This window comes from Branchiostoma belcheri, unplaced genomic scaffold, assembly GCF_001625305.1.
Source record: "Branchiostoma belcheri isolate BF01 breed outbred unplaced genomic scaffold, Haploidv18h27 scaffold65, whole genome shotgun sequence".
Lineage (NCBI taxonomy): Eukaryota > Metazoa > Chordata > Leptocardii > Amphioxiformes > Branchiostomatidae > Branchiostoma > Branchiostoma belcheri.
This window is the reverse complement of record NW_017804298.1, coordinates 1,557,940-1,575,839: the sequence shown is the minus strand read 5'-3', so window position 1 is coordinate 1,575,839 and position 17,900 is coordinate 1,557,940. Positions and strand designations below refer to the sequence as shown.

The 17,900-nt window shown below is 42.5% G+C and overlaps 1 protein-coding gene across 1 annotated transcript; it reads left to right on the top strand.

The window, feature by feature from the left end:
* Positions 1-12,462: 12,462 nt before the first annotated feature.
* LOC109483528 lies at positions 12,463-13,976 on the top strand. The gene is made up of 2 exons (XM_019786561.1): positions 12,463-12,812; positions 13,094-13,976. Exons 1-2 carry the CDS (start codon positions 12,463-12,465, stop codon positions 13,974-13,976), a joined length of 1,233 nt encoding a protein of 410 aa, XP_019642120.1.
* Positions 13,977-17,900: the final 3,924 nt, after the last annotated feature.

Sequence of the window (17,900 nt, the reverse complement as noted above, 5' to 3'; positions counted from 1 at the left end):
GGATAGGACGTTAAATAGAGATCCCGTGTTTGGGGAGAGCCACACCCCAGACACGTCAAAGAATCCACTACACTTATTGAAAAGAGTAGGGGTGCTTCCCGGTGTGAGTGGCTCAAACCTTACAGTCCGGTCTTACGCAGCTTGTACTTACATGTACAAAACTGGTGTGTTACACCTAAAGCTGGTTTACCGGTTATGCGAAACAAACAAACAAACTTATAACACAGGTGAACGGTGCAACAAGAGACAGGTGGACATCTGCTCAGAGGGCGCCGCCTGCTTCCTTCATGCGGAGTTTGCAGAAGCCTTTCATTAGATAAAGTCAGAGTCACGGTCAGGTGCAGTCCGATTGTGGCGGTGTGAAGGGCAGTGGTTGCAGTACCTTCAACCGCCACTGGGCGGCGTTATTAAAATTAAGACCGTGTGACGGTCAGGTGCATCAGTGGGAAGTGTTGGCCAGTGGTTGCAGTACCGTCAACCGCCACTGGGCAGCGTTAAAGAAGAACTTTATTGCACGACAATTGCACATGGTTAAATTAAAGACCGTGTCGCGGTCACGTACAGTCCGACGATGGATGGAGACAAAAGGAACAGATGTACTCTCCACACCAGACTTCTTTTGCGGGTAAGAGAAGGTAGCCGACCAGAGAAGGCCGGCTTCTCTGGTCGGCTACCTTCTCTTGCCAATTATATATATAAATACCCTTTTTAGGCCGATTTCTACGATTTATTCAGCCCGCAAAAGAAGTCTGGTGGAGACTATTACCTGATAGGGTGAGGAAGATTTGAAACCCTAAGACCAGACTTGGAACAGCGGTGTCATTTTGACGGTTTTGAGCCGACATGGAACAACCTGATGAAATTTCGGACGTGGCCATGGGTGTTCTGTCAAGATAAGAGTGACTTGGGAGCAAACCATAGACCAGTGCAAAGTCGACAGGACAGGTGTTTGTCCTTTTTATAGATCTTGCAAATGACAGAAGTCTACATCGTAAAATAATCAGGTTTATTGAATACGCGCCTCTGCACTTCCCCTTTTTAAATTTTTTTTTTCGGATAGACCAGCATAAATTTTTTCGCCATACTGTAAATCGTACAAAGCAGCTGCAAAATTAGCAAATATATGCCATAAACTGAAAAAAAGGAAAACGATACTTATGTCACAGAATGCCAAAATCCATTCCGAAGGAAGAGAAGAAAATGTGAAGGAATGAAAATGAAGAGTCTATTATTCAACGTGCCTAATAAATATTACTTTGTGTGTTTAGTCATTTGTTCAACCTTCACGACCACCTAGATTTCAGAATGAAGGTCAACTTTTTTTATTCGCACGATCGCATCAGTTTTGGGGTTTCCACTGGATGCCATCCATATGATCAAATCAACACGGCAACTTAATTATCTAATTGAGAAAATGCAAATTATGGTGATTCCGTATCAGGTGGTAAGACCACGCTGCTGCTCAGAGCAAGATGGCAAGTCACGGTGCTTGGACAGGGAAGAACTCGGCGGTTTAAAAATTCGTCTTTTAAGACGAGCTACGTCCGTTTAAGGAGGTGAGTCGAATTAAACATTGTCCTCTAGGTTCTCGTAACTATTTGGGCCGAACTCATTGCAATTCTTTGGGCGTGTGGCGCAACAGCAGAGCGTTCGGCTCAGAACCACGAGGTCCCGGGTTCGAACCCCGCCATGTCACCGATCTTGTGCCCTTGAGAAAGGCACTTTACACGCCTTTCACGGGATGGAGGCCTTCGCGAACCCCATCTCGTATTAAGGAAGAGAAACAAGGCAGCGGTATCTTCAGCTAAACCCAGAATGGTGTAAGTTAGTTGCGCCGGTGACGATTCCCTGTGTTTAAACCTGCACTTAGTCAAAAGCCGCCGGTCGGCAACGCTATTTTCATGTCCGTTTTGAACTACCATAATGACTACATTAGATACGCTCGTTTCCTCCTCTGTTTTCTAATTTTTTTACTGATTTATATATGCATTATGTAAGCCATCTTTTCCCATAATGTTCTGTCAATATAAGATGTGCTTGAATGCTGTTGAACTGACGTTTGAATAGAATTGTGTGTTGTTGGTGACTGTTCTGAGGTATTTTATGTGAGATGTACTTTGATTTTTCCATGGTCTTGATATTATATGTTTTCCTAATAATATGTTGACTTTTGATTGAATGTTGAAAGCAATTTTGCTCTGCTCTTTATTACCCACTCACTCAGAATTTGCTCTTGCCCCCGACCCAAAGCACTTTATTTAAATCTCAAACAAATGATATGAATATTGCAATGTATGATGCTCTGTGAGTAATTGTTATATTTAGTATTTAGCCTGTGATCTTTCTGAATGTGTATTTCTTTTACAACCTAGGCTTGAGATGCTGCTAATGTACAGCTGACATTGTGGGACCTGTCTCCTGTGTGTGCTGTGGGACCTGTCAGCTATCCTGTGTACCTGTCCACACTCTAGGACTATTATTCCAGGTGTATCTACCTGTTTCTGAAGGACCTGTTACCTGTCTACAAGAGAAGAGAACATCGGACTTGACTGTGAGTTGGCTTTTATTTATAAACTCTTTCAAAAATGGGGTCTGCATGCCGCAATGCGTAACCAGCCATTTTAGGTTTGCATAATAGAAAAGTCAGGTCAATCTAGTCACCATTAAGCTCTCATCTATGTGATAAAACGTCCAGCCAGTTACAAGTGAACCATAATACGTGGTCGTTGCTTAATTGCAGTATTCTGCACCTAGCCATTTCTATTTTGCATAATTTGAAGTCGAACAACGATTTAATATCAAATGTAATGTACGTGAAACCAAGCTTAACAATGTGAATTTGCGAAAGGCACAAAAAGCATACAAATCTAGACTCTGATTTACCTCAAATTCTATACGTTTGTCTCCGGTTGTTAAGTAACAAATGAAATAACAAGCAGGATTATTCATGTTAACAAAATATCCAAAAACACATTGTAGGCATTTCACAAATTTTTCTTTTTAAGTATGACAATATTTTAATGAGAGTGGATTTCTGGGAAAGTACTTTGGTCACATCATGATTGTTAGGAATATGTCCTATTTTTGTACAGAAAATGGAAAAGGCAATGTTGTGCTTTCTTTCTGTAGAGTGAAATGTACTACAGGTAAGCTGTGTGTGATGTTTCAAAGGGAGAAATCAGCAAAACAAAAATGTCTACTAGTCTTTTTACAAGGATTATAATTACTCTAAAGTTGTTTTCTACTTTTTTTATAGTGTAGGTAGAAGCTTAAAAATCAATCTTCAAAGTTGGTATAACTAAACTGTAGATAGAGTTACAGGTAGAGGTTGATAAAAGTCCAGTGTCCAGCAGGTATGTTCTTGACAGTGAGGCAGGATTTCTTTCACAGTCCCAGTGGTCTCTGCAAAAGATAAATATTAATATGAGGATCATAATCATATACTCTCAATTGAAATTCTAAGTTAAAAGTCTTGTGAGTGAATGAGCACAAATGACCATTCTGGGGCTGTTCTTGCTGCACGAATCTGAACTTTTTTGCTGTGGTCATGTCCAGATTGTGCTCCCATTTATTACTCCGAACTTTTATAAATCAAAGTTGACAGTTTTACTTTTGTCTTTTAAGCAAATGACCACTTAACGCCCTGCAAAATATTGGCCCTTGCACAACTGGGCTAAAAATCCTGACCACCACATACAAGTACAAATAGGTGTCTCCTTAATTCCTGCGAAGTTTCTGTGCTGTACACGCTTTTAGAGTACCTTTTTTGGGGGCAAAATATTGTGTACATCACGGAAACCTCGCAGTAATTCAGGAGACGCCAGTTTGAACTTAAATTTATAATTTGTGGTAGTGGATTATTTTTTGCCCAGATGTGCTTATTTTTTTAAGGGCCAACATTTTGCAGGGCGTTAAGTGGTCATTCAGTAAAACTGTTGACCTCAATTTATAAAACTTTGGAGTAATAAAAATGGGAGCACAATCTGGACATGGCGTGACAGCAAAAACGTCATATTTTTATGACAAAGACAGCCCAAGAATTAAGTCATTCGCTAAAAAGACGCTCCCGTTAAGTCATTTCACAGGTAAGAACTGCAGATAGACTGTTAGAGAGGTTGAGTTGACAAATAATATGTTATGTAAAGCCCACATTCAAGTAACGGTAGTTCCGTTCAGGCATATAGTTTTCAGCATTAGTTTAAAAATTTTGGGCAGGTTTTGAAATTGAAAGAACTTTCGAGCAAGTAATGGGTGCAGTTTTGTTTTGCTGATTTCTTTATAAGTCAATTTTCCCGCCAAAAAACACCTACTTGGCACCCTCACCTGGTTAATTAATTGGATTAAGTTTTCCCGCCAAAAAACTTAGTATATGGAGCACTCTAACCTTGAACTTGTGCCCCCCTCCCCACTCTTCCTGCCCCCCTCACCACTCTTAACTTCTTCCACAACTCACACAGTATGTTAGTTAGTACACTGTTCCAACACTTTGGACTTCTTTGGACATGTAACTTCTTCGAACACGTAGTCACCACACTTTGCTACCCAACGCTTAGTTGATTGAGCACAGTTTTTCTGCCACAACAACTTTAGAATGATAAGTTCGCTCTCCTGGTCAGTCAATTGCACTGGTATACTGATGTTTCGAAGCATCAATGTCTCCGGAAAGACATCCCACGGGGAGTACACTTAGTGCCTTGACCAACCAGGAGAGCGAGAGATTATTCTAAAGTTGTTGTGGCAGAAAAACTGTGCTCGAACAACTAAGTGTTGGGTAGCAAAGTGTGGTGACTACGTGTTCGAAGAAGTTACATGTCTAAAGAAGTCCAAAGTGTTGGAACAGTGTAACTAACATACTGTGTGAGTTGTGGAAGAAGTTAAGAGTGGGGAGGGGGACAGGAAGAGTGGGGAGGGGGGCACAAGTTCAAGGTTAGAGTGCCCCATATACTAAGTTTTTTGGCGGGAAAACTTTAATCCAATTAATTAACCAGGTGAGGGTGCCAATTAGGTGTTTTTTTTTGGCTGGAAAATTGATCAACAGATTTTTTGGCAGAATACTTTCAATCAACCACAATTGTCCAAAGAAGTGTGTAAAAAAGGTTTTTAAGAGTGACAATTTTTGTCACGATACGGAGAATTTTTCAGTGACGCCTAACGTGGGATTTAAGTTAAAGGTTTACGTGACAAGTTTTGGGCAATTTGGCATTTTCGACGACACGATACAAAGAATTTTTCAGTGACGCCTAACATGGGATTAAAGTTAAAGGTTTGACTGACAAGTTCTGGGCAATTTGGCATTTTTCAGTGACGCCTAACGTGGGATTAAAGTTTCCGGTTAAAGTTAAAAAGTTAAAGGGCTTTTCATGGAAAAAAGGTATACAGACTGAATTGGGCAAAAGAGAGAAATGCGAGTGTAAGTGTGTGCACCTGAAGGCATGTGGAGTGTTGTCTTGTTAATAAAGAAACCATACTCACACCTCCTCATCTTCTTTCACACAGCTCTGTCCATGAAAGTTTGGTTCTTCCTTCCGCTCAGACCAGGCTTTGGGTCCCCATCTTGAAAACGGGAGAAACAAAAGTCAGTGTATAGAAAACAGCAATTGGCCTAGCAAGAAATTATGTCACACAACATACAACTTTATATAAACCACGTTCAACTTTAGTTCCAACATCAAACCCCCTATTTTACTCAAGAGAAATTCAATTGTCAAAGGAAAACATGTTGCCAAAACATTCACTATCTAGTACTTACTGGCAATGCCCATAATTATTTTAAAATAATATATTACAACTATTATAAGAAAAAATCAAAATATGTACAAAAGGCAATTTCCCAGGATTCTAAAAGCTCCAATCTAGCAGTGGTTTGTTTGGTCCATTTACAGTGTCTTCTTTACCAACATCTAAATTTATGCATTTTCCCCCAAAAGAACCACCCAGTATCTACGTTAAGCATAATTGACAAAAATTGAAAACAACACTGAAAACTTTAGAAATGAGGAATACACACGATGCAACTGGCACTATTTTCCTTCAAAACTTTTTGCTTCAAAATCAATGTGTTTTGCCTCGTGGTGGAATGTTGGTCTGGGACCAGTAAAGCGCACATAGACAGTAAGCGCATCTTGTACATAATATTGAGTCAGCATACGAAGGAACTAGCGAGTCCTCACAAAAACGTTAGTTCGACAAATAGATCAACCATGAAAACAATTTGGCTGGATCTGGACAATTTTACCCTAGTGGGAATGGGGCCTAATAAGAAACAAGACACTGGCTATCTGTGTCCAACAGAAACCTCAACCAACCGTTCAGCCGCGGCACTCAAATCAAGCTTTCCTTATCACATTGACTTGTCAACGTCAATTAAACCCTCCTACTTATCTAAGAACTACGTCTTTGCAGGCCTCGAAACACTGTAAGCCTTGAACTAGTCTGTGAGTAAGAGTCGTTTCCAGAACCACCTAGAAGTCAGAGATCCCGAACCTTTTTGCACATGACCTTGGTCCCCACAATGGTAACCTGCCTGCCAAAAGTTAAGAACATCGAACCACGCCTCCAAGAGTTATGCCGCTAAATCCACAGTCTCCCACAAAAAAACAGACCAATTCCATAGTCTTCTTGACGAAGACAAATACACATAAGTGACAGTTCCAATGGACTTTCTTGGCAAAACATTGCTGGGTTGGGGATGTACCTCAACATGGCAGCGCGCGGGGGGCAAGGGTGATGGCGTCATGTGAATACGTCCTATTAATTCTTCCTTACGTGAGGAAAAAGGTTTCTATAGTGATTTGTTTATTGAATTGTGTACTTGTGTACTACACTGTCACATAACAAATACATACTAGTAAGCCACAAAAATGGTGGTCACAGTTGCGTACAATTAAACAATAGAAAGAAAGTACTAACACATACTATAAATGATACAATAAAATAAGGACCAAGATTGCATAGTTCGTCCTCAAAATCAAATCTGTGCAACCACAGTGACTGCTTCATATAATTATATATCAATAACAGATATAATTTGCCAATGAAGTATGAAATCCAGTAAAATACCAAATTGAATGTGACAACCTCTGATTCAAAAGCAAGGAAAAAACAGCAACAAAACCGAAATTAAACTACATGTATTTTCACTTGTGCACAGATTTAATTTTGGATGCTCAGAAGTAAATAATATATGCAACCATTAATTATAGCCTTGGGAAGTCTTGTTTACGCGACTTTTTTTGGCGGGAACGTTGAGAGGGTTTAAATTATTATGCACACGTGCGGTGCGTTCCAAAAGGTGTTCACTGGGCCAAACTGTGGAAATTTCCAACAAAAAACGTATTTGTAACAGTTTTAGCAAACAAATTTGCTCCTAGCTTTTTTCAATGCCACTCAACATGGAAGAAATATATTCAGTGTTCCCCAAAACCACGAGTCATGAACAACCTCCCTATCATGAAAAATACTCAAGTACAAAATGTGTGCGACATATCGTTCCACAAAACGCAAAAATTCTACGGAGTATAACGGTTAACATAACGAACTATAACGTGGTCTGTTGCCACAGGTTTGTTGGAAGTACAAATAACATGTAACGTTACATTCAAGGAGCTAATCTGTTGCCTTACCTCGAAAGAACTGATTCTTTTTCAGCACCACGCCGCCATGGTAGTCGCCATTTTCGTTTTCAGTCTCCAAACTCCGCCCGCCAGCGAATACCATTTTTCTCCCTCAAACATCAAAAGAATGGCACACATCCGACCCGGAAACGCCCAGACGATATACTGCACACTTGAGACTGATAATTTGCGGACCAAAAGCCGGAAATTTACCCCAAAAGTTGGAGAGAATTCACGCACAACACGCCGCAAAGCGTGGCCACACTATCTTGCTGCCTGCAGCTGGTCGAATGGACCGTACCACGTGTGATAATTGCATAGGGGTGCCAACTAGATTAATCATTATTGCTTTTGATAATTAACCATCACCATTCCGCCGCCAATCAAAAGTAATTATTCTCGTCGCCCAATTTTGGACTTATTTTCTGTGCCAAACCCAACGATCACGATACCTTCTGCCACAGTGTTTATATCCCAAACTTGTGTACATCAACAAGATCTTTATTTCATCAAGCCACATACATTTTCTGAGGTTTAAGAAAAAGTAACAACAGGGTTTACGGAAAAAACTGGGTGCCTGCCAGGCCAGGCTACCACAATACCAGGTATAATTTCTAGCTTAACAAGGTTTATAATGTAAAATGCCAATACCAATGTCATTCACGCGCCATTATAATTCCATATTGTATGTCTGTAATGTTGGTATGGAAATAAAGAATTGGAATTGGAAAAAAAATTGAAAACGTAGGAATCTTGTTTTTTTTTTTGCCCTATCGCATTTTGGAGTCTGCTGAGGATGTCATCCATAAAATTTACTTGCTGTGGCCTTAATATAGCATATAGCGCCATCTACCTTCAGAAAAGAAAAAGACAATGCATGTCACAATGCTTTGTAGGCCAATATATTCAACCACATTTTATTGTTTCCACAAGTTAGCATATAGCATCTCTATCATAAATGCAATGAGAAAGTATCTGGCCAACGAAGCGTCTTTCATTCCCAGATTTCGGCATTTCGCGAGTTGGGAAACGCGATGGGCTCTTATGGGGTTTTAGGTCTCCTTCTTTCATGCGCTTAAACTTGACTCTGAGACTTTGCCTTGTTACTTACCTGCCAGGATTCAATCAAGGATGAACAAATAAGTTCTTAAGTTGGTCGACCTGAGAAACAAAGGGCCATATGGGCGCGTACGAGGTGGCTAGATATTGGCTATTTTCGCTCTGTTTTCGACACTTCTGTTTCACTTCATCTTCAGGTGTACCATTCATATGTACAGAATCAGCCCTTGGATCGTTTAGCAGTAACAAATACAGACTTAATTCACAGAACACTTTGTTCAAAAACAGTAAAACGTTAGAAGTTCAAGCTTACATTTGTTGGACAAGCTACAATAACTTCAATATTCAGTCTCTCTCCGTCAGTGTTGGCAGAGCCACGTGCACTATGAAATTGCCTTGAATGTCGAGGACTCTGTTTCAACCGACCGTTTCTGGCCTCAGGGAGAGTAGACGAACTGTTGTTTCATTCTATCTAGTGCGCACATGTACAGTCTCATGTACAGTCTACTTTGATGTGTGGAAAGAAGCTGATTTGTTGCTTGCTGGAGTAAAGAAAAGTACGTAAGCCCGGGGACATTATCATCATCCTCTTCCTTCACCTTCACCTTCACCTTGTCCCTTCCTCTTCTGGAGGGTCGGGGACTGTGGTAGCATACAGCACAAGCTTCCTCCATCCATCCCTGTCCCTGGCCATCTGTGTGCAGTCAGCCAGGGACCTGCCTGTCCAATCCCTGATGTCGTCAACCCATCTCCTTCGCGGGTTCCATCCTCTTCCACCGCCCTTTAATGAGCTGTGGTTATATTTCAGAGAATCGTTTCATCAGGAAGGATGTACGCCATACACGTATGTCTTGCGGCGGTTCGGGAACTCTGGTAACAAGACTCCAACCCTTTCTACCAGACGAGTGAAGTCATTGATATCATGATTAATAGTATGACGCTGGTGTCTTCTGCGTGAAACCGTTTTTTTTAATCCGGACCCGTGTACATTTTGTATAATCCATGCGTATTCAGAACCGTGCCAGGGGCAAAGCTACGTTCTTGGACACACGGAGACTCTCCAGAACCGTGCCTTTTTCTAACCCTAACCCTAACCCTAACCCATTAGTCATAGAACTAGATGGACAGGTCTGGATACGGTACAGGCCCTTTTAGCAGGATACTTGACACCCAGTCAAGCCCTCTCTCCCACTCTCTCTCTCTCTCTCTCTCTCTCTCTGTCTCTCTCTGTCTCTCTCTGTCTCTCTCTGTCTCTCTGTCTCTCTCTCTCTCTCTCTCTCTCTCTACTATATATATATATATATATATATATATATGGGTAAGAATTCCGAACTGCACCTCCGTGCACTACGTGTGTAGAAGCGGTCACATTTCACCTGTACCGACGCACAGACGGCGGGGTATGCGCTTAAGTACGTGGTTAATGAGGGACAGCAGATGGGAGCTGCATTGTGTTACCGCTTCTACACACGTTGTGCAAAATTTAAAAAGCGGATATTCATCCTCTATCACACCCCCTGTTCTGAAAAGGGCCGTATCTCGCTAAGGCCACAGCAAGTAATGTTGGTCGACCTGAGAAAAATAGAGCCGTACGCGGCGGCTAAACATGTTTTTTTTCGCTCTGTTTTCAACACTTCTGTTTCACTTCATCTTCAACTGTACCATGCATTCGTACTTTACAATACAGACTCGGCCCGCGGGTCGTTTGCCAGGAACAAATACTAATTTAATTCACTAAAAGTATTACCTTTGTTCAGAAACAGAAACTGCTGATATAGAGACAGGGACTGCCAGGGAAGCTAGACAGTCACTCTGAAAATATGACGATCTTTCACCGTAACGTCTGCTTGGAAAAACAGTAAAATCTTGTTCTACCTGGCCATTGCAAACGTATTTCCCCGGGGTAAGCTCTGCATGGGAGAATGTCTGCGCACAGTCTCATACTTTGATGTACGTAAATAGCCTGATTTGTTGCTTGATGAGGTAATTATGCCGGGGATCTTACCATCACGATCTTTCATCGTCTCTAAATGTCATAAGCCAAAGCCTGTGCATGTGATTATGTTTCAGATCATTTCACCATGGTTACTCTAATCCATTTATAAACGCTCGGATAGAAACAAAAAAATAATTCTTATGTTCTAGGTTCAGGGATTTTTTGTTTTGAGCTGACGAGTGCATTCACTCATATCATGATTGATAAATTATAAATATTTACCACTCTGGCGTCTTTCACGTGAAACTGGTTGTTGCATCAAGAACCGTGCTTTATCCCTAACCGTGCGTGCTTTATCCAGAACTGTGCTTTATCTGGAACCGTGTATAGTCCACGCGTATTCAGAACCGAACCCATTCAGGTAAAGAACTAGATAGACACGGCTCTGGATACAGTACTGGCCCTTCTAGCAGGGTACTTGACGTCCAGTTGAAGGTCTAAGATTAAGCGCTTAACAAGTTCCAAGAACAGTTCAACCAGATTTGGCTGGAAGAAACTCAGCATTCTTTACATGCGGCACAGCCAAATTATGTCAGCTTCATATGAAAATTTTGTTGTTTTTTCTGAGATTTCCAAAGATTTTAATCTAAGCATGGAGATCAGCTAGAGTTTAAAATGTTGCTCATCTTCAATTCTTTCTATATCGATGCGGTTCTTGTTCAGCCGTTACGAAACTTCCGTAGCCATGGCAACGAAGGACACTTTGCTACACCTCTCATATCGCGCTTCCTGTCCGTCTAAAAATGTGCTGCCTCGTGGCAACCTGCGTCAACACGCGGGTCTTGGTCTTTGTGCTTGGCAAATTGCTCGTGCCAGAGTTATTAGATACCTTGATTGCACATTCTTGCTCAAGGCGTCAAAATGACTTATATACAGTTTCGTATGTGACTACCTGCTGACTATAATCTAAGATGTTTGGCTGGACTTCTTTTTCTGAAACATTCACTGTTAAAAACGAAAGATCTCACTTTCCTTTAATACATGCCTGTGAATACTGTGATGTTAAGAGGGGAATAGTTTTCGTTGTGTACATCTGTAAACGATGAGCATTTTGGATGGAATTTGGAGGCTTCTTCAAACATGTCCCTTCTCTCATGCATGTTATGTTTCTGGTGTTATTTTAGATTGTCTATGATAGTAATATAGTTCCTCGTCCATAGGTGCCGGCATTTTGCCCTGCTCGGTCTGGACGTCATCAAATCGTGAAACCTTAAGACTTAACCATTGCGTTTCTCATTGATCAAAGCATTGCGAATCCTGCTCCACCCGTCGTAGGCGGAGCTATATATGTCGTCATACTCAGTGAGCTCAAGAAAACAAATCTGATTGGACGACAATTTAGCCACGACTGGCTCCTTTTTTGGTGTTCGTCTCTGGGAGGCGAGCAAGCATCGATTGACGTAAATATAGAAGCCCAGACCTCAGCAACAGGTTGGAGTTGCCAGACGGAGTGCGTGTATGCGGGCGTGTGTTGTTTCTAATTCGGACCGATTCTAGAAAAAAGGCACAGTTAGTTTTTGAGGCCGTAGGTGCAGTGGGTTTTTAATCCACTGTGTCTAGGGTACGGTATTGGAAGACGGAGCCCATCCCTCTCCTTCCACCGCCTTTTACCTCCGCCGACAGAAGTCAGGTACCACTTTTACACCTGGCTGGAGTGAGGAAAGTCGTTTAAAGTGCCTTTCGTAAAGGACACAGTGTCTAGCCAGGGGTGCCAGGAATCGAACTCGCGACCTCTCAATCTTGTGTCCGCTAGCCCAGCCACTCGATCACTCGACGACACACAAACTACGGAAGATGGAAGGGAACAGCAGCGACATCACATGGGGAACCCCGGACGACAGGCTCTGGGTGGTGAGGTTGAAAGCTTCCTTTATGTCGATCGAGTGCATCCTGGCCATGTTCGGTAATATCGTAGTCATGCTCTTCACGACGACCAGGAACACATTCCCGCGGAACGCCAGCGTCTACATCTTCGCCATGGCCGTGGCGGATTTTGTGAAAGGCGTGGGGTACGCGTCCCATGTGGGGCCGTTTCTGGCTCAAGACATGGCCGGGGCTGAGGCGTGGTGCCAAGGGTGGGGGTACGTGCAGTCCGCACTTCGTTTCAGCTCGATCCACCTGGTCACCTGCGTCTCCGTGGACAGGTTTGTTTGTTTATTATTATTTGCACATATATATAAAAACAATACAATTGTAATATTACAAACGAAAGATATATTCACCAATCAGATTTGGCGAAATAGGTAATTAAGGTAAATGTATAAAAAAAGGTAATTCAGGTCTGTCTAGATAATGAGAGTAGGTGGTCTGTATACTATATGGGACTAGGATGACTGAAATATGTTTTATGTGCACTCTTAAACATATCAGGAATTAAGGTATTGATTGAATATTTGACTGAAGACTGTCCCATATTATTATATAGGTGTCTGGCCATCTGGTGGACCGGGTACTCAGAGGCGATGTCGTTCGCAAAGTCCGTCGTGGTGACCTTCGTGGTGTCGTCCGTCGGTGTCTTGGCGACAGTCGTGCCGGTTACGCAGGGGTGGGCGACGGTCCAGTTTCAGCTGCGCGAGGGCAGCTGCACCTTCGAGATCCCGCAAAACGAACTTCTCTGGAAAGCAGCTGTTCCGGGTTTCTTCGTCCTGGTCGTGGTCCCGCTGGTGATCGCCGTCGTCGCGAACGTCCTCATCTGCATCGCGATGGCTCTCAGCGGAGTCGGCACCCCCGCCATCCGCGCGCGTCCGTACGTGCTCGACCAGCCCAGACACCAGGATCAGATCGAGCTGGACGAGGTCAAGTCGGCTCCTCCTCCGCTCCCGCCGGGGTGCTCTGCCTGGCCCGACGACGAGATCCAGGAAGCTCCCCTGGACGACGATCCTCCGGCCGACAAGGGCTCCACAGAAGAGACCCACGGCGCGACGGAGACCGGCAACGACCCGATGGACCCCGCCCAGCCCGGACCGCAGCAGGGCGACGCCACGGCCCGGCATCCAGGCTGCTGCAGATGCAGGCGGGTCGGTTCCAAGTCGCTGATCGCCATAGCCGTGGTCGCGTTCGGGCTCCAGATCCTGATGCACGCGGTGAAGATCTACGACGCCGCCGTGACGCCCCTGGACGACGACGTGTACTTCGCGCTGGTGTGGCTGTCCAACTGCCACGCCTTCACCAACGCCATCCTGTACAGCGTGGTCCACAAGACCTTCCATCTGGCCGTGGTCATGGACTTCGTCGCCCTTTTCCGGTTCCTGCTCCGCTGCTGCGGTGCGCAGGTGGAGCCGGAGGTCCAGCCCTCCACCAGCATCTGAGGACCAGCAACACTCCGATGGTAAGTGATCTCACAAGTCGTACAATTGTGATGTCTGTTCTCTACATTTCGTCCATGGTTTGAATCCTGGCCGTCATTGTTCCCCTCGCCTCTTCCTGGCTGGTTGTCGGTATGTCCCTTCCCATCTCTGTACGTAAGGTTCTGCTCTAATGTCCTCAAGTTATTGTTTGGCCACCTTAGCCTCTACCAGGCTTCATAAGCGGCTAGAAAGAGTAGAGATTGCGCGGCCAAATATAAAGATAACATATACCATTTGAGATGGTCCGACAATGGAGTATATTCCGGGAGCGAACCCAGCATGTTATTTGTTTATTTGGCCAATTTCTACTCTTTCCAGACGCTTCTAAAGCCATCTCTCTCTTTAGCACACGTACTTGTTTGGCACAGTTTGTAAAGTCGCATATTTTTTGCCACCGCTTTCAGAACCCCATCTATGAACTCCTATCCGGGGGTTTACGTAGTACGGCGGCTCGGAGAAGATACATGTAGCTGTAGCCCGAGGCGATGGTTCCGACGTCGCGAGAGAAGAAGAATGAAAAAAAAACCTGCTCAGATTTGAAACGACATTCGCGATGAACACTATGTAAGCCGGTGCCACGCAGTCGACGAGCATCGGCCGTATTTCTTGATCATCGGAAGGTCGCAAAATTTGAAAAATGTATTGGTTGACGGTGAGCGCAGTATTCTGTTGTATGGCGAGGGTAAAATGAAAACACAATCTGTTTATCTACATTCATCGTGAAACACCGCAAGACATGCTATAAGATGTTCATATGTATATAGACACTGTACTGTACTGTACTGTACTGTCACCCTCCAATCAGAGGTTCAGGCTTCAGTTATATTTTTTGTACGTACTTTTAGGTGTTTTCTATCGGGCTTTTTTGTACTAGTAATTTTTTTTTTGCCAGCCAGACTTCGGGTGGCGCATTGCATCCTGCACTGCCAATAATACTGTCTTGCCGATTTTATTCTGTTGATCCAGTAGCCATCAAAAGATTTGCTTGGAGATTACAGTTCTGGGTTCTCGAGATTATAATTTGTCCTACATTATGATGTGTGGTGGTAGCATTTGTGCTGCAAGGCCAGAAGACTACATGTAGCTGTTTTCCATTCACGTCATTATGATTAGAATTTGGACACCCAGCGACAATGTGGGCGGAAAAGTGGAGCACTGTAGCAGCGTATTGGTGTATTTAACAGACATACGTATATTGATATTGAATATTAATATCTGGATTATGCTTCACTATTTTATGACCTGCTTTGTATATTTTACATATAGTATTGTTGATTTTGTAATGCACCGTACTGTTCTTTTTGTGTGTGGGCGAGTAACATGGAAATGTGCGTGCCGGTTTTGCCGGTTGTTGGTGTATTTAACAGACATATATATAATGATCAATTATATTCTTTCATTGCATATAATATCTTGATTATGCTTCACTATTTTATGACCTGCTTTGTACAATTTTACATATAGTATTGTTGCTTTTGTAATGCACTGTACTGTAACAGTTATTTTTTGTGGGGCGAGTAACATGGAGAGGTGCGAATGTATTGGTTTTGCCCTAGCTCCATTTCACGTTGTGGTAAACTCACGCACACTGTAATTTAACAAGGCGCAAGTGGCGTCATTTGAAAAGCCTGTATTGACTGTATTGAAGTACTGTCGGTGCTAGAATGTGCCTGTATATGTGGAAACCCAATTGGTCACCACTTGTATCTTAATAGTTTACTGCATGGAAGTATTCTTAATGCTAGCAGCTAGAATACTAGTATATCTTTTAATGTTCTGTGCATGTAGTAAACCCTCATCGGCCACGATGTGTATTTTCATTGTTAGCTTTGGATATGTAATGGCGTACAGATTGAGTACTTGTATTAAGCTGCTGAAGTAATTGGTAAAGAGAATTGTTGGCTAAACGTGCTTACTGTATAAAAGTGAACAGCTCAACAACAAATGATACAAAAAAATTAAGAGAATGTATTTTTTGATAAACAGAGTGAACAGTGCTGATTTAACCAACGTAGTTCGGATTGCACGACACTTACAGGCATATCCGTACATGGAGAAAACTATCTATCTTTGGCCTAACCCTGGGAAACAAATGTTGTTTTTCCGACTTCGGTCCTGAAAAAAAGGAGATCGGTAGGCAGTATCAGTCTCTCCCTTTGCCTGTGGGGAAATGACAAATATTTTTACCTAATGAAAATTTTCTAATGTTTGGAATAACCTTTCAGAGCGTTTGAAATTCAGATGTCTGGTACAAAATTTTTGGCATTGCCAGCAGTCGACCCTAAACAAAGCTAGAGCCGACGAGGCTCTGATGGGGTCGCTCAGGAAACCGGAAAGGCAACATTTTTCCCAGGCTCTATCATAAACTCTGTGAGTTACAAAATATCTGTATACAGAACAGACTGTTATACGTGTATGAATGTCGTAAAATAAATATTTCAAAATGTAAATACTTGGTCCCATAACTACTATTTTCCATTAAAAATTATACCTGTCCTTTGAAATAACACAAAATGGTTAAGGAAATTAACAACCAAAAATAAATAGTCCAATTAAGGTATTAACGGAATAATAAATAATTTTCCTTAAAAGAAAAGTAAAACAAAATTTCAATCAAAAGTCCGCACTAAATACCGCAACTGTCGTTACCACCAAAGTGTCATGACCAGAAGTCGGCTTTATAAAATGTACACATGATCACAGACATTACTTCTACATCTGCTATGGCCTCTTTCAATGTTGCTTTCCTATCATACATGTTTGTACCTTCCAACTAAAAAAACGCACCCAGTGCACAGACCACCGAGGAAAGCACCAATAGAACAGAATACATGTAAAAGACACTGGGCAAGATTGGCAGATTTACAAGAAGTTACAAGGAACAACTAAAGATCTACCAGTGGCATTTACATCTACGAAGTAACATAAGGCCATACATCGTTAGATTTTGCATGAAATTTGAAAAAAGAGGAGTTGGGCGAATGAAAACTTGTCAGAGCTTGTGTAGTCTGAAAATACGTGTCGACCTTGCTATTCGGCAGTCCATGTACCCGCGGGAGTTGCACATTGTGGCCGCGCGTGTGAATCATGCACGGTAGAGGTTCTTTCAGGATCCGCGACATTGAATTACCGGTGCCGCAGGTGGGCCTGCACAGCTTTATCTCGAGAAGAAACGTGTTTGTTTGGATTTGATGGGCAACCTGCGAATACGTAGGTGCATTCTCGTGACAATTGCTGTTGGGGACCGGTATATGCTAGTCTACTAGACTGTGCTGGCTATAGGGAGTCAGATCTGCAGATCTGAGAGCCAAGACATTAAATTAGTGTGGCCTGATAAGAACCGAAAGCTGAGTGGTTTTATCAAGGGTTCCTAACAAAAGACCATGTACCTGAGAGAAGTCTGGAATCACACTAGATACCAAGTCTGCATTTAACATTTTCTTATCCTAACTACCAGGAAGAGTATTTAAATTTAAGTAACCAAGAACATCATAATCACCAGTATCTGTGAACAAGTCTTTCCTGGCTCAACACTGATGTTCATAAACACTAGAATCAAAGTAGTAAGATCTAATGTCCACTAACACAATTCTGCCAGGTCATACATGTAATACTATACATGTATACAATCATGTATCTGCCACCCTGAATAAAATGCATCTACAGAAATATTCAATGCTACATGTGCATCCCCCATTATAATGCACTCCTGCACATGTATACCAGTGGGTGCTGATACTAGTATATGAAACTGGCAGATAAATGTTAATAAAGGTTAGTCAACAAATAATAAAACAGTGAAGACTGAAAGGAATTCAATTGATAAAAGATTGGAATGGAGACTATATCACTACATGAAAACTGAAAATCTCAGTAGATATGATA

Bases quoted from the DNA above. Each gene is read 5' to 3' on its own strand.
- LOC109483528 (XM_019786561.1), top strand. From the start codon at position 12,463: ATGGAAGGGAACAGCAGCGACATCACATGGGGAACCCCGGACGACAGG. The intron at 12,813-13,093 runs GTTTGTTTGTTT...ATTATTATATAG, and splicing joins ACCTGCGTCTCCGTGGACAG to GTGTCTGGCCATCTGGTGGA.